Here is a 24,330-nt window from a genome sequence, read left to right as displayed (position 1 = left end):
TGGGTAGATGGATGGGTGGGTAGATGGATGGGTGGGTAGATGGATGGATGAATGGTCAGGCGGAGGATCAAGTGGATGGATGGGTGGATGACGGACAGATAGGTGGGCGGATGGATGGACAGATAGGTGGTGGACAGATGGACAGATGGATGGATGGATGGATGGAGAGAAAGATGGATGAATGGATGGGTGGACGGATAGAAGGATGGATGGATGGTTGGAGAATGGATGAATGGATGAGAGGATGGCTGGTTGGCTGGATGGACAGGATGGGATGAATGAATGATTTTGATTCCTTTGTTGGCACTTAACATTTTTGAATGCCTAGTATATACCAAGCTACAGTACAATATATCTCACCAGCATTACTTCACTTCACCCTTACTTCAACCCTTGAAAGTGATTGTATTCTTATCTTTATTAGGGGTTAAAGATATTAAAACTCAAGGAGTTCAGGCACTCGCCCCAGGTCACACAGCTAGTAAGTGGCAGAGATGTGACTCCTGAGCCCTGCACAGTCGGATCTGTGCTCTGAACTGCCCCCACCCCCGTGGCTGCCTCTGTATTCTGGAGATTAAAGGCCCCGGACTTGGTGGAGAGGAAAGGCAGTAATGTTGGCTGTCCTCAGCAACTGAGAGCAACAGAAAAGGTCCGGTTTCAATTCTTAATGTGCCATGAACTTCCTGTGTGGCATTAGGCAGACCCCTTCCCTCTCTGAGCTTCATCTCCACATAAGGATCTCAGACTGGCCAACGTCCTGGCTCGATCTATAAGAAATAAAACCAAGCTCTAGTGTTCCTGTTTAAAAAAAAGAAAGGGCATATGGCTTCAAAGCTCTGACTTATATAGCAAGAATGTAATTTTAAGGCCCTTCCATTGCTGACTAATTTTCATGACAGCCCTGAAGGACAAGTCTCATTAGAGATTGGGAATGTGACTGCCTCTATTTTACAGAAGGGGAAACTGAGCCCAGGTGTCATATCCTGTGAGTGGCCATAGCAGATGGAGCCCAGAGCCCTGGGCTCAGATTCGGTGTTCTCTCCTTTCAGAAATGCCTCCCGAACAGCAATGACGGGACAGCAGGGCTTTGGTTTTCTTAATCTTATTACCAAAGCAAGGCTTGGTCAAGAAGGAAGGGCTCTGGGTGACCCCAGGACAGCCAGTTTCCCTGGGCCCCATTTGTTCCAGCACATTCTGGGAGCCCCCAGGGGAGAAAGCCACTGCAGGCTGGCTTGCTGTTCTAATCCCACAGCTGCAGCTTTCCCCTCAGAAGGGCAGAGCTGGGTTTTATGCCTGCCCCCAATAACCTAGAAAGCAATCCCTTGCACGAAGGAACCTCGGGGTCTCTGCAAACCTCAATCTCCTCTTCCGTGAAATGGGGGGGTCATGCACCTATTGCTTCTGGCTGTCAGGAGGGTGAAAGGTGATGAATTCCAGCACGGAGCTCTTGGCCAGTACTCACAGAAGGGTGGCCTGGCCCTTTCTCTGCAGCGTGACCATGAGCCTGAAGCAGGTTCTCTCACTTCCAGCTGGGAAGAGGGGCCCCACCCCACCCCGACTGCTGGGACACCATCTGTACCTTCTCGATGACCCGATCCCCCCCAAAGCGCGTGACAAACTCAGCCGGGGAGGCCACGGTAAAGTCTCTGTGCAGGTCCAGCTTCTTCAGTTCTCGGCCCCTCTTTACCAGGTGGAGTCCCGACATGCTGGGTCTGCAGAGGGAAGAGGACAGACCCCGATGAGCCAGGAAGCCTGGTCCACTCGGGGAGAGAGTCAGGAGCCCAGCACCTACAAAATCAACATCAACAGAGAAGCGGGAGCCCATCAGACCCCTTCTGCTTTGTAGTCCTCCCTGGGGACCTTGAAGCGTTTCACAAGGAGACTCAAGAGGCTGGTGCAGGAATGAAGCAGAAGCGATCCCCTGACCTGACCCAAGCTGTATGTTGAGCTCTTTAATCTTAAATTAATTTTTACTTGCTATGCTCCCAATTTAAAAACTCAAATAATACAAAAAAGCCTATGGGGGAGGGGGGTTTATGATCAGGGAGAAAGTCCACACAGTCCAATACCTGAGACTTACTAAACAGTATTGATCTCTTTCATGCATTTTTCTGTACATGCATCTCAAAACTTTTATAACTGAAAACCAAAAAATGTGTAACAACCAGGGCACCTGGGTGGCTCAGTCAGCTAAATGTCTGACTCTTGATTTCAGCTCAGGTCATGATCTCAGGGTCGTTGAGATGGAGCCCCGGGTCGGGGCGGGAGGTGTCCATGCTCAATGGGGAGTCTGCTTGAGATTTTCTCTCTCTCCCTCTCCCTCTGCTCGTGTGCTCTCTCTAAATAAATAAAATCTTAAAAAAATGTAAAACAACCAAATGGTGGTTCCTTGCCCCATCCCCTCCAGAACCACACAACAGAGAAAATCACTTTTCTGGCATTTACACCTTTCTGTAGTTCTAAACAATGTCACCATTAGGTGTATCCTCTTGTGTGACACCATTTGAGGCACCATCAATGGATCTTTGATCTTGAGAGATGAGGAATGAGCACTCCTGGCCATCCCATCTGCTTCCCGTCCCCCAAACTCTCAACGTAGGTTCCTCTCAATACAGATCCTGTATCTGGGATTTCATGAATCTGGGATTATTCACAAATGAGGGCTGGGGTAGACCAGATTTTCCTTTCTTCTTTTTTTCCCTGGAGACAGTGGTTTTTTTCATTTGCGTAGCTCTCCTTGCACCTGCTGCTAATGCCATCCACTCCTTCTCATACCCTCCTAGTACATGACATAGTTGATCAACTCCATCATTCTTCATTGGCGACATCCCTCCTGGAGGCCTCTACTCTCTACACTCATACTGAACGGCTCTTCTCCGACCCCCTACACAACTGTCATTCTGAGACTTCCTTTTGCTGACATCCCTAGGATTCCTTTTGCCTTTCCTCAGGGTTTGATCCCCAATTTGGGGGATCAAATGGCTCCCTTTCTTGGTGGACTCCCTTGTTTTGTTGGGACATATCCTCCAGTAGTTCTATCCAGTTAAAAAGATGGTACAATGGGACGGCACATGACAACGGTGCCCTCAACATGCCTATCCTGCTTCTGGATGCCCTGGGCTACCTCATCGCTATCACCTTGGAGATTCCCTTTGATTCTAGGTTGGATCTCTGTTGCCTGTCTCCCATGTGTTGCTCTACTTTGGTTTCTTATCTTGCTTCAGTTGAAGACATCCTTCAGTAGCTTTCTAAGAAAAGGTGTTTGGGAATGAGGGGTAGGAATGAGCTAATGATTCATAATCTTGCAAGTTCTGAAACTATCTCTCTTCTTTTTTTTTTTTTTAAAGATTTTATTTATTTATTTGAGAGAAAGAGAGAATGAGAGAGAGCACATGAGAGGGGGCAGGGTCAGAGGGAGAAGCAGACCCCCTGCCGAGCAGGGAGCCCAATGCGGGACTCGATCCAGGGACTCCAGGATCATGACCTGAGCCGAAGGCAGTCGCTTAACCAACTGAGCCACCCAGGCGCCCAGAAACTATCTCTCTTCTGATCTCACGTTTGACCCTATCATTTGGCTGTGTATGGAATTCTATAACGGAAAACCTTCTCCTTCAGAGTTTTGGAAGACTTGCACCATTGTGTCGTAGCTTCCAAGGACACTAGAACCAGAGATGTTCTGATAGCTTGATTCTTCACAGGTGACCTGTTTTTTCACATCCAGAAGCTTATAGGATCTTGTCTCTGTCTTCCATAGTCTACAGTTTCCCAGGGATGTGCTCAGGTATGTGTCTCCTTCCATCCAGTGGGGCTGTGAATCTTCAGGCTCCTTCAATGTGGAAACTCACATCCTGGGATTTGTCTTCAAATATTTCATTCAAATTATTTCCCTGCCTCCTTTTTCCTCTATTCTTTCCAGAAGGCTTATTATTTGGATGTTGAAATTCTTAGACTGGCGTGCAAGTTTCTGTCTTTTTCCCCTCTCCTATTTCTTATCCCTTGTCTTTCACTTTCTGGGCGATTCCTTCAGCCTTCTCTCCTAACCTGCTGTTGTGTTTCTAATACCCAAGGGCTTGTTATTGGCTCACAAAGTTTCCTTTTTGTGCATCTTGTTCCTATCTGTGCAATACCCTCCCTGGCTTGAAGGAGGGTATTAATGGCAGCTTTTTCAAGTTCTCTTCTCCTGGCATGGTTTCTGTTTCTTCCAAGTCTCCTGTGTCCCTCTGTTTGATTGTTTGGGGCCTGCCTTCCATATTAGAAGCTGTACCCAAGCCTCAGTCACTTCCTCGTGATCAAGAGCAAAACTAAAGGGCTGACAGAAGGTACTGAGGTGGGGCCAGTGGACGCTGAGCTCGATGCTCAGGATCAGGGGTGGTGGGGGCTGCTGTGTACCAGGGAACCCCAAGTACACTAGTGTCTTCTTCCTTCAATGGTCCAATACTCAAATGGCCAGGAGCTGGGGAAGGAGTGGTGAGGGAAGTGGTGGGACAGGTCTCAGGGTGAGGGGGCAGGTCAGGTTTCAGAATTCAGCACCTACACAGACCCTGATCCTTGTGTTTGGGATACAGACCTCATACACCTCCACTGTGCCCATCAGTCCCCAGTCCCAAGACCCTCTGTTTTTCCCTCTCCAGGGAATGAACCACCTGCTTTCTGTTGAGGTGCAAGTGGGCAACCCCTGGCCACACAAAGCAGGCAAGAAGATCTGGGCATCTTTTACCCAATTCTTCTCATTTTGGTACCCTCTCTTGCCCCACTCAAGTGCAGAGGTACCTGACGCTGCCAGTCCCCACGCCTTTCAGAGTGCAGATCCAGTAGGTTCTCAGCTGTCCTCACTGCTGCTTTATGACTCAGCCCTCTTGGTTCTGCTAAGCCAGTTACCGCTTGTTCATCTGCTTCTGACCTCTAATTAGCTGTGGCTAATCTTCCCAACTGTTCTACCAGGCTTGATGGGTTTCCCTCTCTCTTTCTAAAAAAACATCTCTTTGCTGTCATTTGGTGGGATGTTGACAGGAAGAGGATCAGGCATGCACATTCAGTCCACTTTCTCTTTTTTCTTTTCTTTTCAAGATTTATTTATTTGAGTGCGGGGTGGGACAGCAGGACAGAGAGTCTTTTTTTTTTTTTTTTTAAAGATTTATTTATTTACCTGAGAGAGCGAGAATGAGAGAGAGAGAGAGAGTACATGAGAGGGGGGAGGGTCAGAGGGAGAAGCAGGCTCCTCGCTGAGCAGGGAGCCCGATGCGGGACTCGATCCCGGGACTCCGGGATCATGACCTGAGCCGAAGGCAGTCGCTTAACCAACTGAGCCACCCAGGCGCCCCAGGACAGAGAGTCTTAAGCAGACTCTGCGCTGAGCACGGAGCCCAATGCACGCTTGATTTCATGACCCTGAGATCACGACCCCAGCCAAAACCAAGAGTTGGATGTCCAACTGACTGCGCCACCCTGGCACCCCTCAGTCTACTTTCTTTTTTTTTTTTTTTTAAGATTTTATTTATTTATTTCACAGAGAGAGACACGGCAAGAACAGGAACACAAGCAGGGGGAGTGGGAGAGGGAGAAGCAGGCTTCCTGCCAAGCAGGGAGCCCGATGCGGGGCTCGATCCCAGGACCCCAGGATCATGACCTGAGCCAAAGGCAGATGTTTAACGACTGAGCCACCCAGGCGCCCCCTCAGTCTACTTTCTTAAGGTGGCGATGAGGCATTAAGCTGAGAGCCATCTGTTAAGAATTAGGCTAGCAGTTAACCATGCACAGGTATGTCCAGTGGCTGTTACAAGGGCAAGGATGAGTGGGCTCAGGGGACCAAAACTTTGGTGAAGAACTAACTGATCATAAGGAACACTGCCAACATGGCACCATCTATCATCTGAGAAAAAAAAACAGCAAAATTGGAAGCAAATAGTCAGGAAAGAGAAATTCCATTTTATAGATGGGCAAACTGAGGCCCAGCCAGGCAAAGAGGTCACAGAGCAAGTCAGCAGACCTGGGGCTGTTTCTACCACACTGGGAAGTGTTGGATGTGGGCATTTTCTTTCTTTCTTTTTTTTTTTTTTCAAAGATTTTATTTATTTATTTGACAAAGAAGGAGAGAGAGAGCACACAAGCAGAGGCAGAGGGAGAGGGAGAAGCAGACTCCCCACCGAGCAGGGAGCCTGATGCGGGACTCGATCCCAGGACCCTGGGATCATGACCTGAGCCGAAGAGAGACGCCTAACGACTGAGCCACCCAGGCACCCCGGATGTGGGCATTTTCTGCTGTACAAAGTCTTCGTGTCTAGTACAGGTCCCCATGGGAAAGCCACCTACAAACCTGCAGTCTGCCCCCACTCCCCAGTGTGAGCTGCCAAAGGCTCTGCCCATCACAAAGGAAAACACGGAGTTCGGGGCCAGGGGAACAAAAAGAGAAATGAACGATGTGTTTCCATGCCACAAGAGGATATGTGTTTGCAGTGAAGACTTTCTCCATTCAACTGGGCTTAGCCAGAGAGCCTGAATGAATGAACAGACAGATGAGCAAATGATTTCTGGCCTGTGAGAGAACCTCACTGCCTGCCACAAAGTGTGAGCAGCTTTTCTCCTAAGACCTCCTAGGACTGAATTGCTGAAACAAGATCGGACTTAGAAAAGTACTTTGGAAGGTCAATATCATCTTGCAAATGGGAACAGTGCTTTTATCATAATTACAGCCCATCAACCAGCAAGTAGCTCAATTTGTTTTTAAGGACTTTATTTCTTTACAAAAACAGGCAGATGCGGCCGGAAGGCCCTAACCTGCAGGCCCCTGATCTAGGGAAATAGACACCAAAATGTAATCTCAGGGTGGTGGAGTTACGGGTGGTTTCTGTTTTCTTCTCTTCATCTATACTCGTTAAGTTTCCTGCAATGATATGTTACTCTTTTAAAGATTTTATTTGAGAGAGAGAGAGAGTGTGTGCACAAGGGGGGGATGCAGAGGGAGAGGGAGTCCAACGTGGGGTGGGGCTCGATCCCAGGACCCTGGGATCATGACCTGAGCCGAAGGCAGACGCTTCACCAACTAAGCCACCCCAGTGCCCCAATGGTGTATTATTTTCAATAAGGAAAAAAAGCTATGAACTTTGTAATAGGGATGTAATAGGGAAGCCCTGGCCATTCTGGCATCCACTGGGCAAGGCGCTCAGCATCCCCAACTGTAAGATGAAGATAGTAACATGTATCTCACTATGTCGCAAAGGTTAAAAAACACATAGAAAGTAAAAGATGGCTTCTGGCACCAGTAAACCCTATTATCATTTCAGTGCAGTGAGACCAAGGGGATCAGGGGCTGCTGATCTCCCAACCTCACCAGGAAATGCATCAGCCACTCCTCTGGCCAGGGTCTGTTCCCCATCCATCCACTCTCCCTCACTCTGTCTACAGCTTTCCCCGACTGGCTGGCTTGATCTTTTGGCTTCAGAGGGTCTCAGACATGCCAATTCCAACACAAATATTAAAACTCTAGCAAAATGACCTAAAGCACGGCAGAGAAAAAGGTCAACCAGGAGAAAAACATAATTTTGTAGCCTGGAAAAACCATTCTCAGCTACCATTTTGATTTCAAAACTGGTGAGAGCGCCCCTCCTTCAGGTGGGTCACAAGCCCATCATAACTAACTAGGTGGGTGAACACACAATGCTGCTGGAGTGGCCCGGTTTCAGACCCAGTGTCCAGGCTGGTGGCTATTTTTATTTGTTTTTGACAAAGCTGGAAGCCAACCAACATTGGCTCCCCAGGGTTGACCTTTGGCCGGCATTTGTTCCAAGGCGAGCAGAGGCTAAACTAGTCCAGGGTGACTTTGGAAATGGCTTCAGATGCAATCAACTACACACCAGAGCTATCAGCCCAACACCAAACACAGCTTCTCAGGCACAAGCCCAGGCAGAAAAACCGGGAGGGAAGGGGTAAACATTCTGGAGCATCACTGTGAATCAGGCACAGCGGGGCTGGCTTCACGCTGAATCCCCACAGCCCCGTGCATGGGAGGCCGCCATTCCCTGCTCACAACAAAGAAACTGAGGGTCAGAGAGGCCCAATGACCTCAAGTCACACAGCTGACCAGTGGCAACACTGGGCTTCCAATCCGACTCTGACCCCCCCCACCCCCGCACCCTGGAGTCTAAGTTTGAGGCAGAAAGATGGTTGAGATAAATGGGATTATCTCTATTGTCTGGACTTTAAAAAACAAGCACCTACATTTGAGAGGCAATCTGTGGACTGCAGGGCTCTCAGCTGGGGCCAGTTTTGCTCCCCAAGAGACATAAGGCCCATGTTTGCAGACATTTTTTGTGTTCACAACTAAGCGGGGGGCCGTGGGGGGGGCGCTACTGGCATTTAGTAGGTAGAGGCCGAGGATGCTATTCAATATTCTAGGATGCTCAGGACAGCCCCCACCACAAAGAAATACAGGGCCCCAAGTGTCAACAGAAACCCCGGTAGGTTAGAGCCATCCCCCCAGGTTTTGAATGCAGAATCTACTACTCATGACCTGCGCATTCTTGGGAAAGATGCTTCAGTAGTGTCCCTCGCTTCCCGCACAGGATCACAATATTGACAAAATTAAGAGCATCTGCCTCCGAGAGTGTGCATCCAGGGTCCAGCACTGGGCCTGGCGTGCGGTAAGTGCCTCTCTGCAGGGGAGCCATGATTAAGAGCCCCAGGGTGGAGCCATCGGGCTGTGGCCCTGACATTAACCAGCCCTTATGTCCCTACCCTATCCCCTCACTTCTCTTTTATAAAACACGGACGGCGGCTGCTGAGACCTGATGGACGGAAAGGTCTCACTATTATCACCGAGCAAGTAAGGCAGAAAGGACGCTGCAATGCTTAGTCAAGGCTGCTAACCTTGAACTCATCTTTGGGCTCCCAGACAAAGGGGACCCTTGGAAATTTCTCAGGCCCCCTGCCCCCTTAGCGCTTCCCGGGACGGCCACCTTGGCTAGACCAGGAGTCATTAAGCTCAGGTCCCAAACCCAAATCCAGGCTGCCGCCTGCTTTTGGACCTCCCACAAGCTAATCATGGCTTTTGTATTTTTAAATGGTTGAAAGAATCTTATTTTGTGACCCGTGAGAATTACGTGAATTTCAAACTTCCACAAATTACGTGTGATTGGAATATGGTCAGACTCATTCAATTATGTAATCTCTGTGGATGCCGGGGCAGTAAATGGCAGAGCTGAGTAGAGGTGACAGAAACCATATGGTCTCAAAGCCGGAAATATTTACTATTTGGCCCTGGACAAAAAACAGTTTGCCAACTCTGGGTTAAGCAGTGCTTTTCAGCTTGACTCTACGCTCCGGCAAGAGAGGAACTTTTAAAAATGCTGATTCCCCAGGCCCCACCTGGACCGATTAATCAGCATCCCTAGGACAGGAGGGATTGTTAGAGGCGGGAGGGACTGTTGGAGGCAGAGGGAGCACACCCAGGCATCTACATTTTTCAAAAGCCCGCCTTCCTCCCCCCTCCAGGGAATTCGAATGTGCAGTTGGGGGTGAGAACCACCCATAGATCACCAACCAACATTTCAACCTGGCAGCTGGCCTTGGTTCTGAGCAGAATTTCTAGGGCGGTGAAATCACCTGTAATGGGACAATTTCAATTCCTGCAGGCTTATTCTTTCGGGTTAAAGTGGTTTGTGAAAAGTCTTCTTTGGGACTGAACTGTACAATAAAACGTGATTCAAGATTTATATGTTAAACTTTTGTGTAAATAGCCTTACAGATTGGCCGGGGGGGAGGGGGAGGATATGTCCTTTATGGACCACATGGCCTGCTTCGGGTACACTGTAGGGCTTGAGGGGTTTTGCCAAAGAGGTTAGATCAGGGCTCAGAAAGTGCAAGAAACGTGACTACCATGGTCCACCAAACAGTGCACAAGAATGACGGTAATCCAAACCCAGGACCCCTGCCCAACTGCAGGTCCTTTGCTCAGACACACCCTGAGCAATAGAAAGATTCCCCTTGAAGGCCCCGTTATTCTCCTTTGCAGAAGGACCAGGGAAGTGGAAGGTCAGTCTCCCTCCTGGAGGGCTGGCTGCTTGTCTGGGCATATCTCTTGCCCTCTCTGAACCCCCATCTTTGGACCTAAACAACCAGCCTTCTGGCTCCAAGAGACCTCACTTCCCTGACAGGCTTATGAGCTCAGTACCTATCCAGCAATTGTTAAAAGATCATGGGATGGGGGCGGCTGGGTGGCTCAGTCGGTTAAGCGACTGCCTTCAGTTCAGGTCATGATCCCAGGGTCCTGGGATCAAGCCCCGCATCGGGCTCCCTGCTCGGCGGGAAGCCTGCCCCTCACCCTGCTTGTGTTCCCTCTCTCGCTGTGTCTGTCAAATAAATAAATAAAATCTTAAAAAAAAAAAAAGATCATGGGATGGGCGGGGATGGGCGGGGATGGGCGGGGATGGGCGGGGGTGGGTGGGGAGAGGAGGCTACGGGTGAATTTTGTTCCTCTTTTTTGCTTATCTAGAATTTTCTGACTTTTCAACAACAAACATAACGTTACTTCGGGTAGTTTTTTTTTTTTTTTAAAGATTTTATTTATTCATTTGAGACACAGAGATACAGAGAGAGAGAGAGAAAGCATGAGCAGGGAGAGAGGGAGAGGGAGAAGCAGGCTCCTCGCTGAGCCAGGAGCCCGATGTGGGGCTCGATTCCAGGACCCCGGGACCATGACCCGAGCTGAAGGCAGATGCTTAACCATCTGAGCCACCCAGGCGCCCCTCGGGTAGTTTTTTTTTAATGCAATAAAATGAAGACAAGAAATCAAGCAGGTGGGGCCAGAAAGCGCTAGGGCACAGAAATGCCTACACATTGCTCAGAAAACAACCTTAAATGCGATGCCTGCTCAGGTGGCCCTTGATTCGCCCAGGACTTCATAATCACTTCAAAAAGGCCTGCCTTCCGCAACCATCAAGGCTTTATCAAGGCTAAGGGGAGGAAGAGGAGGAAAGCGTGGCCCGGCGCCAGCCTATCCACCTGTGTGTTCCTAAAAGCCCCTCCAATCAACATCACGGCCAAATCCGGCCAATCCGGCCTCCCCTTCAACCACCAAGGCCAGTTGCAAGGCGGGCTGCATCTCCCCAGTGGCCAAACTGAAGTCTGCATTTCTTTGGTGGGGGTGGGGAAGAGGAGGTGGCGCTAAGGGGACACAGAGCTCGACTTTACTAGCGGCGGGGGCACACGGTGCATAAGTTGGCAAAAGATAACGGTCATTAAAATTGCAGGCTTACTTACTTCACTTTGCGATCAGGGAAACAGACCTTGCACTTGGCAGGGCTCATATTGACCTGCCCGCCGGCCAATCCCAGCCGGCTCCCGCCGGGATGCAGAGCATGCACCCCTTAACCTCCTGAGCGGACCCCGGTCCCGGGGCCCAGCAGGGCAGCCAGGTGGGTCCGAGAGCGGCTCGCGCCGGGTGGTGCTGCAGCCGGCTGGTGCCCGACCAAGCTGGGCGCTTCCTCCATCCCGAAAAGAGTCCTGCGCGCAAGTGTCCCGGGCGGACGCGCCCGTCCAGGCCCCGCCCCCAAACGAACCCCACCTCCCAGAAGGGGCCCGCCCCCTGCACAAGGCCCGGCCTCCTCACTGGGCCCCGCCTCCTGTCCCCGACAGAACCAGGTCCCGCCCCCCCCAGACCGGCCAATCACGAAGCCGCCGCTGACCTTGGGCGCCAGGAGACAGCGGCCGGAGACTTAAAAAAGCCCTCTTGGCTACTTTCCTCCCCAGCTCCCCTGACTGGAGTAGAAGGGTTCCAGGATGGCACACCCCGCCCTACATCCTGGCAGCTGGGAAAAACTCACAAGCATTTAATGTGCTTGAATACACACAATAGGGAAGTGGTGGAAAATAGGGTTTATTTAAAATATGAGTCAGATGTCACCAGAGTGCCTGGTAAAAGCCCCCCAAGGCAAGTCAACTTCTGGCTTCCAAGTTCCTGTTTTTGCTTATTCTTTCACCTCTATTCCCGGGGACATGTTTGCTCCAGGCCCTTCTGCCCCCAGAGTGAGATCCTAACACACACTTCGGATCACCTGGGTTACCCGGTAAAGGGAGCTCTTTCGAGATAGGAAAGACCCCAGCTGCCCTGTGACCCTAAATAGGTTTCTTTCTGGCTTCCAGTTATGGAATGAATAAGTCACGGGAATGAAAGGCACAGCGTAAGGAATACAGTCCTCGGTGATGTATGGTGGCAGCTAGTAATAAGCTTCTTTCTGCTAAGACTAACACACAGAGTGCTCTTTTGTGCCTTTGTCTTCTTTCATAGCGATCCTTTTGTTTTTATTTCCATAATGCTGATAAGGAAATGTGCCCCAGAGATGTATGTTTCCCAGGGGTGACGGAGCTGAGCTTTGAACCCAGGCAAACCGATTCCAGTTCAAATGAATGAATGCTTCTGCAAGGAGTTATAATAAATAAAAAGGATTGAAAACACTGCCTAGGAAACACTGCATAATAATAAATGCAGCCTATGTTCACAGCAAACAAAACCCAAAAAATAATGTAAATGTTTGCGAATGAATCCCCATAGAAAGGCACAGCTAGGGCCACGCCTCCAGGAGGTGCGGTCCGTCCACGTGGCCACAATGTGAATTCCTCCCCTAGGAATTGTATAAGCAGCCCTGCCTGAGGGCACCAGTTAGCTGTGCTCTAACCATATAGTAACTTTCTCAGCACGAGGATTAAAAAATAAAACAGGTGAACAAAATTCTCAGTTCTTCAGAGTTTCTAGAAGGTTCTTCATGGCCTTGTCTTCACTCTCTCCAAAAAAAACCGACCCACGGCAGCCTGATTTACTTTCTAAAGTTCCAAACTAAACCCCCCAAAAATTCATCCTCGAGATGACCCAAATTTAAATATAATCATCTCAAAATAGGGAAAACAATTAAAATCAGGAAATGAAAATATTTCAAAACACCCCTACCCTACCCCCAATCAGTTAGGATCAAATGGGAGACCACTTCTCCACTAATTCAGCCTTGGAGACATCCTAACACACCTCACTTTTACACGGGGGCTTCTCAAGAAAGGCATTTTACTTCGATGTCTGCGCTTTGCATGTCATCAGAGTGATTGTGACTTGGATTTTTCTCTGCCTGCATTATAAGGTATAGAAGATGGGAAGGAAAGAATAATGTCCATGCCTACACACAACACTGCCTTTAAATAAACATCTCCTTTAAACAGCCGTCACTGTGATTTCAATGACACACTCCGAACTTGGCTGCAGATGCGGTCTCGTGCTATAAGCCCTTCTGCTCAGACTCCTCAGAGGCTAAATTTAACTTGTTGGTACTGCAGAAGGAAAACCCAGGTCAGTGGCAACACACACACAACAAGAGAGTGCACTTGCAAGTGGCCAGCCACACAGTGGAAAGGCCTAAGCAGCGAGTGGCCTCGAGCCTGTCCCTACGCTCTGGGTGACCTTGAGCAAACGCCTTCTCTCCACTTCTCTGTGGCATCATCCACATATAATGTGCGTTCATTCAAAGAAAAATAAAATAATCCCTTTCGATATGTGTTGGGGGCAATGTTACATTAGGCATAGAGCAGAAGTGACAGATTTTTCTAAAGCAGGATACAGATACCTGAGAGAGAGAAAGGGATGTTCAGGCACTCCATACCCTGTATGAAGAGCTAACCTCTTCCGAACCTCAATATCCAGTCCACAGATGAAACAATGCAAAAACAGGGACCCCCCCTTTCCCCGAAGCTCCCAGAAAACACCTTAGCAGCTAAAAAGTTTTGGAAATGGGGTTTCTGACAGCCCCTTCCTAAATCAATAAAGGAATGAATAAATTAAAACATGATCAAAAGATCCATGGGATTTCGCTGAGGGACAAATAAAAGTATTTATAGGCAATTTAAAGTTTTCTGACCGGCTGGCTACTCGGAGCAGGGAAGAGGTGCAGAGGGTGATGATGAGCAGGAAGGACCTGGGGGATGCCCACTGCAAGCCGCCCCGGGATGCTACTTGGGACAGAAGGGTGCAGCGAGGTCCCAGGTGTCAGCTTGCTCACCCGCTGTTCCCTCACTGCGCCTCCCCGGGGTTCTGAGGTCTGCCTTGGGAAACCTCTCCTAAACTCAACACTCTTGGCACGGAAGCGTGCAGCAGGGGGAGGTGGCAGGGGAAAGCCCCAGGCCCCGCGTGCTGCTTTGTATTTCATCCCTTTGTCAGGGACACTTCACCTGCCTCCCTCCTCTTCCTCCTCTGAGGACACAGGTTGCTATACCTTAAAGTCGTGTGCCTGGCAGGGCTTGGGAAGATCCATGACCACAGGGGAGAACTCTGGAAGTTGCCCATTCCAGCGCTGACCCCCAAGGCAGCCCCTGGGCCGTCCACACCCGCCACTTCTTCTCAGCACGTGATCTCAGCACGCTTGTGAGGTGGACACCAGCATTATCTCGTTTCGACAGAGAAGGAAATTGCAGCCGGGAGAGGTCTGTGGGGCTGGTCTGCGATGGGAAGCCAGACTTGTCTCAACTGCGGGTCCCGTGTATGACACCGCGCTTTGCATCGAATGATGGAGATCACGCTGTGGCACAGCTTTAAGTGCCAGGCTCCCAGTCACTCAAGTAAGCCTGACACCAGCCCTGTGAGGTAGGGACCACTGTGACCTCGTCCTGGAGGATGCTGAGGCACAGAAAGGGAAGAGCTCGGCCCAGGCCACCTGACAGCCGAATGGAGGAGTCAGCGTGCCAGCCCGCAGCCGGCCACTCTCCACCTACGATGGGAAATGCTCCGGGCTTGTGGCCTCGTCGACCCCTCCACTCGCCCCTCCCAGGGCAGGAGGCAGATCCCACCGTCTGTGGGCCCATAGTGCTGTCGCAGAGCCTGGCGCCCAGCAGGGCTGTGATAAGTGCTTCCAAGCCGATGAAGGGATGGGACAAACCTTGGCTTCTCCATGTGACCGTTTCATCTCTGACTTTGTCCTTAGGCTTACCTGGTACCCAGACCATCCACAGTAACCGGCCAAGGAGAAAATGGTTCTAAATTAACAAACTTTACCACTGCCGTCTCCCCCCACCCCAGCCCCCCATGTACCTCTCCATACATGAAGAAACAAAAGCAAAGGACCTCAGAGCATCCCAGTCCAGCCCCCTGCCAGGGTAGGTGACATCCCCAAGGTCACACAGCTTAATGGCTGCCCTGCCTCCTGACTCTTCTCACTAATGCTAAGAACAGGTTAGGAGGAGGGTGGAGACATCTTTCCTGGAGCCCAAGTTAGGCATCAACAGTGGGAGTTTGCAGACCAGTTTCTGATCCACACCTGTGGAGGGTTCCAATGGCTCTCAGGGCCTATGATCATCCTGCTGGGAAACCCCTGATAGACCCCTGAACCTCTCTGGGCATCAGCTTCTTATGCAGGAAGTGAGAGGACTGGTTCACTTTTTTCCCCAATACTTTTTATAATGTTTTATTAGTAAACATTATTAATATTTGTTATTAACAATATTTACAGCAGAAAGTTAGAAAATGCAGAAGAAAATTTAAATGACTTATAATTGCACCATATAAAGACAATGATTGCTAACTATTTTGACACATTCCTTATAGACTTTCCAGACACACACACACACACACACACACATTTATTAAGCACAAGCATTATCTGTGCTTACTAACTGACAGGGAACATTGTAAGCACATTACATTATCCACAATCCCTTATCTGAAATTCGAAACTCCCAGGACTTAGTATGCTTTGGAATTTGAGAACTTTTGGGGGGGGGGATGGTAAAGCCTTATGTTTTACATTTTCATGTTACTATTTCCGCAGCAGAAGGCATGAATATTCACACAAAACAGGATAAACAAAGACTACAGACAACTTCACATGTATTCAAGGTGGATTTTTCTTCTAAATGAGTTCATGGCCAACTTACGAGCTTCCGGGTCATAACTTTAAATTTCAGGACTGCAGTTGAGCTATCCCGAACCTGTCCCATCCCATTCAGTCCAAACATGCACCCCACAGGGTAGAACTATTAGGGTTGTTACCTAGTTAACTAGTAAGACACGGCTCTAAACCAGTACCTTACCCCAGACCCATTGTGCACCAACCACACTGACCCTTGTTGACCAAAGTGGGATGACCCCATAACCTTCATTCCACAATATGTGAACAACTATTCTGTCACATGTAATGTTCTCACCAGATTTGTTTCTAAGGGTTTGCATGGGAATTCCAAACCTTGGGGACTATTTCCACGTCCAAGGAAGAGCCAATCCCAACCCCTGGCCTGAGATGAACCCAAAAGGGAAGAGACAAGAAGGTGACTTGAACAGACAGCACAAAGTCATTGGGCCCATAATCGTAGCCCGCCCTCACCAGCTGGGAAGATGGAAGGGAACAGGGAGATTGTACAACCATATAAAATGCAGAAGAAAAATGGGGTTTAACCAAAGAACTAATCTACAAAGTTACAAGATTTATGCAGAAACAGTTTTATGAAAACAAAAATGCTATTGCTGCCAAAGAGCAACAATAAAATGCCTATTCACCCATCCATCCATCCATCCATCCATCCATTTATCCATTCATTCATCCATCCATGCATTCATTCATCCATTCATCCATTCATTTATCCATCTGCTCATCCATTCATTCATTCATATATCCATCCATTTGTTCATTCATTCATTCATTCTTCATCCATCCACCCACCTGTTTATTTGTTCATTCATCCATCTATTCATTCATTCATTCATTCATCCATCCATCCATCCATGTATCCATTTGTTCATTCCCAGATTCATTCATAAAGTGTTTTGCATGTCCCAGGAATGCAGAATTCTGTCTTTGGCAAGTATGGGTTGATCACTGCTTCATGCATTTATTTATTCAGAGTCTACCATGAACCCACATTAGGCTAGGCAGTGGGGAAAAGCAGAAACCCATATGGCCCCATTTTCATAGAGTTTGCCGGCCAGTGTAGGAAATAGGTAACAACCAAGTCAACACATAAGGAAATTAAAGACACAATCTCCAGGAGTGATTAAGTATTGTGAAAACACACCAGAGCAATCAGTCAAGAAACAGAGCCATATGGGGAATACTTTAAAGATGGCAGAGGGGGGCACCTGGGTGGCTCAGTTGGTTAAATGTCTGCCTTTGGCTTAGGTCATGATCTCAGGGTCCTGGTATTGAGCCCCACATCAGGCTCCCTTCTTAGTGGGGAGTCTGCTTCTCCCTCTCTCTCTGCCTCTCCCCCCTACTCATGCTCTCTCTCTCTCTCTAATAAATAAAATCTTTAAAATATAATAAAAATAAATAAAAAACAAAGACGGCAGAGGGACAGGGAAGGCCCTTCAGAGAAGGTGACTTTGATGGGCAGGCAGGATGGGTTACAGAATGTATGGGGCGCAGTACAAAATGAAAATGTGGAGGCCCTTGTTCAAAAGTTAAGAATTTCAAGAGGATGACAGCAGAGCTGACTGCACAGGTCACACACCTTGAAACAGGCCCTGGGGGGAGGTTTAAGGGCATGAGGGGGAAAGTGACCATTTCAGTTCAGAGGGAGCAGCAAGCACAAAGGCCCAGAATGGGGATGCAAGTGTGAGGATTCTGGAAACGTGAGGGCACAGGGGGAAGCAAAGGCCCCTTTGAAGATCATTCAAAAAGAGCTCCCCCCAAGCCACAAAAGTAAACAGGCGCCTTTTCTATCCAGCTGCCTAGCTGGTGGCCTGGCAGGAAGAGGCCAGCATGGACCACATGGAGACCTTCGAGGTGACACAGAGGCCAAGCGGCTCTCTGGAGAAACTGCCAGCAGCAGGGAGGATCCACGGATATATCTATGCCACTTCTTTGCTGTGGCTCCCACGTGAGTATAAACCCCTGGAATAAACCCCCCAGGTCTTCGTTCTCTGTCTGTGAAATGGGAAGGACTGCAAGAACTAGCTCAAACCCCTACTCCCTGCCTCCATATTGCAGACTGAGCCTCAAAAGGTTAGGGGATGTACCCGAGAGTGCAGAGCATTTAGCAGCTGATCAGAAAAAAAAAATAATAATACAGGGAGATTCCTGGATTCTAACAGGGACTCTTTATCACCACCTTGGCCTTCTATGTCAGGCTTCATTTCCTCAATCCTCCAGCTGGTTGCAAGCCACCTGCCCACATCTCGAAGTGGCCTGGGCATTTCCACCCTGTATAAGGGAAAAAGCCCAGGAGTGGCCCTCCACAAAGCAACACTCTGGAGGGTTTGTGGGGATTGGGAGGTCCCCCTGAACATTTCTTCAGAGTTGACCCAAGACGCTACCAACAGATGTGAGCAAAAAGGTCAATGGCGGACTGCCAAACACCAGGCTATTGAGGGTCCCAAAGATGCCAAAATACCAAGTCAAAAACTCTATAAGAGGATGACAGAACACTCGGCTTCATTCTGATATCATTGTTTCCAACAGGCTGGAACACACAGGTTATGACGTCATTTTTTTCATCCGACCAACCACCAGAGACAGCAGTACCAGGACAAGCGTCTAAGTGTCTAAGTGAAGATACCGCCCCATGGGATTCTCATTCCAGGTCATTAGGAACAACAAACCCACGCTGGTCTCCTCCAGCAGAGGTCCCTCATTTGGGGACGTTCCTCACAGAAATGCCAGTATCTTGGGAGGCACCAGCAGAACTACCTGAGCTGTCCTGGGTGCCAAAATCCTAAATTCCACACTCTGGAAAGCACATAGATTGGGGGCAAAATAACCATATGCCCAGTGAGATTGGTGACCAGGGGTCACACTTCAGGGGGCTGGTCCAGCCTCCTCATGCTGTAGATGAGGAGGCAGAGGTTCAGAAAGGGTAAGGGACCCACCCAAGGTCACACAGCACACTGGTCCTCCTTGTGCCCTATGTGGCCCTTTGCATCTCCCACCACCCCACAGTTTATAAAAAACCAACATCCCTCTGCTCCCCTCCCCCCATCCTGATAAAAGATTTACCTACAGTGCTAAGTTGCTATGTCATGAAGATACAAAGGCAGAAAACTCATTTACTATTTTGGCGCACTGTCATGCAAAGACAGGCCCTTAGTTAAATATCTTTTGCCTTCATAAATTGACCAGCTCAAAAAAGCTGTGGTTTAAGCACAAACCAGCAAAGACCCCTAAAAATGGAGGTGGAAGACAGTGAGTAGTGGAGAGACAGTGGGGAGACAGTGGGGAGACCTGCCCCAGCTCCATATTTTAACCTACCATTTATTGAGTGCTTTATTCTCTTGCTTAATACCTTAGACACGTTAGTTCATTTGATCCTCACAACTTTCTAGGAATCCAAAACTCGGGAGAAAATAATACTAGTAATAATGTTGCTATTTGGGCACGCCTACCGTCTTGATAAGTTTTTAATTAGCATCGGTAGAAATAATTCACATGGTTGACTTCTTATCCATTAGGGCTGAAGCTGGGCTGATGTAATAGCCAGCAGCCGCATGACACCATTTAAATTTCCAGGAATTAAAATTAAATTTTTAAGTCCACTTCTTCCATCACACTAGCCACATGTCAACCTCCATAGTCACATGTGACTAACGGCTACCATATTGGACAGCACAGTTCTAGAACATTCCATTCTAGAACATTCCCTCATGGCAGAAAGTTCTGTTGGCCTGCTCAAGTCTAATTTGAAAGTTGCCTCTTCCAAGAGCTCTCCACTGACCTGACCACCTCATTCTAAAATAGATCCCCTCAGGTACTCCCTCTCCTGTACCTGCCTTCCTCCTGGCACTGGACACACTGAGAGATGATCTTATCGGTTTATCTGTTTATTTGTACTTTGCCCATCTCCCTGCTGGGACGCTCCTTGAAAGTAGCAACATATCCATCTTGCTTCCTGCTGGGGCTTTTGTGATAAATGTATCTCGCCACCTGTCCTACTTAGATACCACTTAGCAACCCCGGGTCGGACATCCACTTCTAACATAATCTCTGATGTTTGTCAGTTTGGGTGAATTCATTTAATCTGCTTTTCCCTAATCCCTGTCGAAACTGTCACACTGAAGTTAAGAACCAGTTCGGAGGAGTGTGAATGTTGGCCATCACTGGAGGGACCACACTGCGGCACGGTGGACCCACGTCTGCAGTCTGGCGGACCTGGCCTCGAAGCTTGGCTCTGCCCCTTCCCAGCTGTGTGATCTTGGGAAAGGTACTTCACCTCTAAGCCCCAGTTTTATCATCTGCAAAATGGGGATCCACCGCCACCAGCCTTGTACTGTTATCCTAAGGCATCAATGGATAACTGATATAAACTATAAAGTGATGCGTGAAGTGGGTGCTGGGGGGCGGGGGACAAAGAACAAGCCAAGGAAAGGAGCTGTAGGGGAATCTACTACTTATTAAGTACCTACTGTGTACCCAACTCCATGCATACTTTACAAACATTATCCCATTGAATCCCGTGAGCATTTTCCAGATGAGGAACTGAGGCCGGGAAAGGTGAATGCCATGACCAAGGTCACACAGTGGGGGGTGGCAGAGCCAAGTTTGAACCAACTCTGGTTCTGACACTTTGTACCAGACCCTGAAGCCTTCCCTTCCTTGAACCCTCCAGAACCTCAAACTAGTTTCCCCCTGAAGATCATCAGGACGGGGCACACTAGCCTTTTCTCTTTTCTCTACCTTCTACTTCCAGTCACCAGGGTTCAAATTAAGCTCCCTTGGAACATGGGTGCCTATGGATGAAGCCACCTCCTCATCCAGGCTTTTCACATTTGGGAGAGAGAGTACAAGAGATGCTGAAAAGAACAGCCAGTGAGGTTCTTCCCCCAGAGGAGGGAACAGACCAGAAGGAGGGAAGAGACACTGGAAGCGGGGCAGAGAGCTCTCCGACTGGCGAAATGATGGTTGGCGGCTCTTTTCTTTTCCCTGCTTGTCTGTTTCCCGAGTTTTCCACCCGGAACTACTGTATTCTGTTTGTAATTAGGGAAGGGAGGTGGCAAAGCTTGAACACAACGACAAAAACAAAGCCACCAACTGCACACCTAGGACACACTCCCACCCATAGTGGACCGACGGGCATTGGTTTGCAGCAAATGTGTCTGAGTTTCTGCTTTGAAGGCACCCCGAGAGGAAGGCATGTATTCCAGTTGTCAGTTACCTGCTGAAAGGACCAATGAACAAATAAATGAGTGTCTCTTCAGGAGGCAGGGAAACTGTCCCTCCCTCCAGGCCCCCACTGTCCCGGGGTGGCTCTTGTCAGCCTTCATGCATTCGGCTTAAATTATGATGAGTCACACACAAGGTTGTCTTCCCCAACCAGGCCAAGCTCTTCTAAAAGCACAGTCCCCTGGCACAGGGCCCTGTACACGCAGTAGATGCTCAATAAATAATTTTGAAAGGAAGGAAGGAAGAAGGCAAGGCTTATGGTTTCTGCATTTCCCGTAACTACCCTCAAGACACGTGGGCATCAGCAGACAGCTTGACTGAGTGGGGAAGGGGCAGCCCCCCACCCTAACTCTGCGCCTCCCACTTATGAGGACTTAGGTCACGTTACCTCATAGCAGGGACTGGGTTCTCGAACTCGCCTACAGTCTGAGCAGCCTCCAGGGACAGGGTCCCCAGGCTGGCCCGGCTCTCCTTCCAGGAAGACTCTCGGAACAAGCCAGCGCCAGTGTCCTCATCTGAGGAGTTGTCATCAAAGGAGCCCAGGATGAAGTTGGTCATCAGCTGCCTCTTGATGTGCTCCTGCTTTTCGTCTTCTTTGGAGAGGGGTCTGGCTCGCTGGCCCTGGGGCTTGGCTGGAGATGACAGGCCATTGGTATCCGGGGTCTTCAGGCCTTTGGTCCCTGTCCCATTGGCTTGGAGAGCTGCAGGGGTGCTATCCGAGGAACAGGGGTTTCCTGGGGGGTTCTGGTGTGGGGGTGGCCTGGAAGTTCTTTGCCGACAGGCATCTTTGGGACCTTTGTGGGAGGCTGGCTCAGCCTGGTCAGGAGTCTCTGGTGGAGGGCTGCGGTCCTCAATTTTCTGGGGTGGCTCCCCTGAGCTGTCTGAGGCTGGAAAGGGCTCCCGGCTTGGGATACAGCTCCCTTCTGATTTACTCTTGGTGACTTGCTTAGAGTCCGTCATTTTCCCCCAGATTTTTAACCAGGAAAAGGTCAAGCGGGAGAAAATCAAACAAGATAGAAAAAGAAGCAGTATCATTCAAAAAACCTGTAAGGAAAAAAGGGAAAGACATTTTAGAGTCTACGAAATTGAGTTATTTCCTCTTAAAGGGCCTCGTGGCAGCTGGGGTTCTGTGTATTCAGCTGGGAGCACCAGAGGCGATAGGCAGTGGACAAAGCAGCTCTGCCCACCATGTGCTCTGTGGCCCTGGGCACATTCCTGAACGCCTATGGATGTCAGTTTCTCACCTCTAATTTAGGTACATGAACACATGCTCACCAAAAATCAGAAACATGCATGGAAGAGAGAAACAGATCATGCCTGCTAAAGGACTCTTGTTACAGACTCATAAAACCCAAAAAGTAGAAACAATCCCCCTGCTTGCACTCTTTCTCTCTCAAATGAATAAATTAAAAAAAAATCTTTTTAAAAAAATTTTTTAAAAAGATTTTATTTATTTGACAGACACAGCGAGAGAGGGAACACAAGCAGGGGGAGTGGGAGAGGGAGAAGCAGGCTTCCTGTTGAGCAGGGAGCCCAATGTGGGGCTCAATCCCAGGACGCTGAGATCATGACCTGAGCCGAAGGCAGATGCTTAACGACTGAGCCACCCAGGCGCCCCGATAAAAAAAAAATCTTTAAAAAAAAAAAAAAAAGGAATGGAGCACTGGAATTGCTACAACATGGATGAATCTTGAAAACATTATGCCAAATGAAAGAAACCAGTCCTAAAAGACAACACTGTATGATTCCATATATCCCAGAATAGGCAAATTCATAGACACAGAAATATTAGTAGTTGCCTAGGGCTGGTGGGATGGAGCTAGAGGGTACAGGGGTTCTGTTTGGAGGGTAAAAATGTTCTAAAACTGTAGTGATGGAAAAAATAAAATAAATATAAAATAAAATAAATAAAATTGTAGTGATGGTTGCACAACTCTGTGAATGTACTGAAGTATATAGTTTACATGAGTGAACTGGATGGTATATGAATTATATCTCAATAAAGCTACAATCCAAAAAGAAACAAAAGACCCTTCACTATATTCCAATTCATAGATATAAACAGACTATTGCTTCTGTCATCATCATCTTCATCATCACCACCACCATCATCATTGTATTCTTGTATTACTGTCAGAATCATCATCATGGTTCTGTAAGAAGGAAGGGCACCTTGCCTTATCTTCTTCCTAGCACTAGTATATCTGGCATGGGGTATGCTTATAATTAGAATGAAAACCCAGCAAGGCCATGGGGAGTCTGTTCTGTTCCAGGGTCTAGAACAGCGTCCAGTAACAAGTGAGAACTTGGGGCACCTGGGTGGCTCAGATGGTTAAGCATCTGACTTCAGCTCAAGCTGTGATCTCCAGGTCCTGGAATCAAGCCACATGTCGGGCTCTCGGCTCAGCAGGCAGTCTGCTTCTCCCTTACCTTCCACCTCTCCCCCTGCCCCTGCTCATGCTCTCTCTCTCTCCCTCTCTCCCTCTTCAAATCAATAAATAAAATCTTTTTTAAAAAGTGAGAGCTTAACAAAAGACAGAAATTAATTTTGTCAAATACATGAATTCAGATTTCTTACCATGCCTCTTCCTGCCACACTAACTCTGTCCTATTAATGAGTAGATCATTGCTATTTGAAGTAAATATTGTTGGGGCCCCTGGGTGGCTCAGTCGTTGAGCGTCTGCCTTCGGCTCAGGTCATGATCCCAGGGTCCTGGGATCGGGCCCTGCATCGGGCTCCCTGCTTGGCGGGAAGCCTGCTTCTCCCTCTCCCACTACCCCTGCTTGTGTTCCCTCTCTCGCTATGTCTCTATCTGTCAAATAAATAAAATCTTTTTTAAAAAATGAAGTAAATATTGTTTTTAAGACTTTATTTATTTGAGAGAGAGAGAGAGCATGAGCAGGGGCAGGGGCAGAGGGAGAAGCAGATGCCTTGCTGAGTGGGGAGCCTGATGCAGGGCTCGATCCCCAGATTCCGGGATCATGACCTGAGCCGAAGGCATATGCTTACCTGACTGAGCCCTACACGCGCCCCAGAAGTAAATATTTTTAAGAAGCAAACAAAAACACAAACTGAACATGTTGAAATTTCAGAACAGCAGAAGTATTAAAAAAAAAAAGCAGGATCGCAAAGTTCAAACATATCAATTTAGTATCTAAAAGGTTTTTTCTTTTTAAATTTCAACATTATGTTCTTTTTTTTTTTTTTTTTTTTTTT

At 48.5% G+C, this 24,330-nt stretch overlaps 1 protein-coding gene across 1 annotated transcript in view; it reads right to left on the bottom strand.

The window, feature by feature from the left end:
• ACACB (acetyl-CoA carboxylase beta) overlaps positions 1-24,330 on the bottom strand; it is a 135,396-nt gene that overhangs the window by 81,410 nt on the left and 29,656 nt on the right. The window contains exons 2-3 of the mRNA XM_021703590.1: positions 21,502-22,157; positions 1,580-1,712 (exon numbers count right to left, since the gene is read on the bottom strand). Of these exons, the coding sequence (XP_021559265.1) occupies positions 1,580-1,712; positions 21,502-22,148 (780 nt within the window). The 5' untranslated portion in view covers positions 22,149-22,157. The remainder of the gene's footprint in view (positions 1-1,579; positions 1,713-21,501; positions 22,158-24,330) is intronic.

This window comes from Neomonachus schauinslandi, chromosome 14 (genome assembly GCF_002201575.2).
Source record: "Neomonachus schauinslandi chromosome 14, ASM220157v2, whole genome shotgun sequence".
Taxonomy (NCBI): domain Eukaryota; kingdom Metazoa; phylum Chordata; class Mammalia; order Carnivora; family Phocidae; genus Neomonachus; species Neomonachus schauinslandi.
This window is presented reverse-complemented; position numbering and strand designations above follow the sequence as displayed.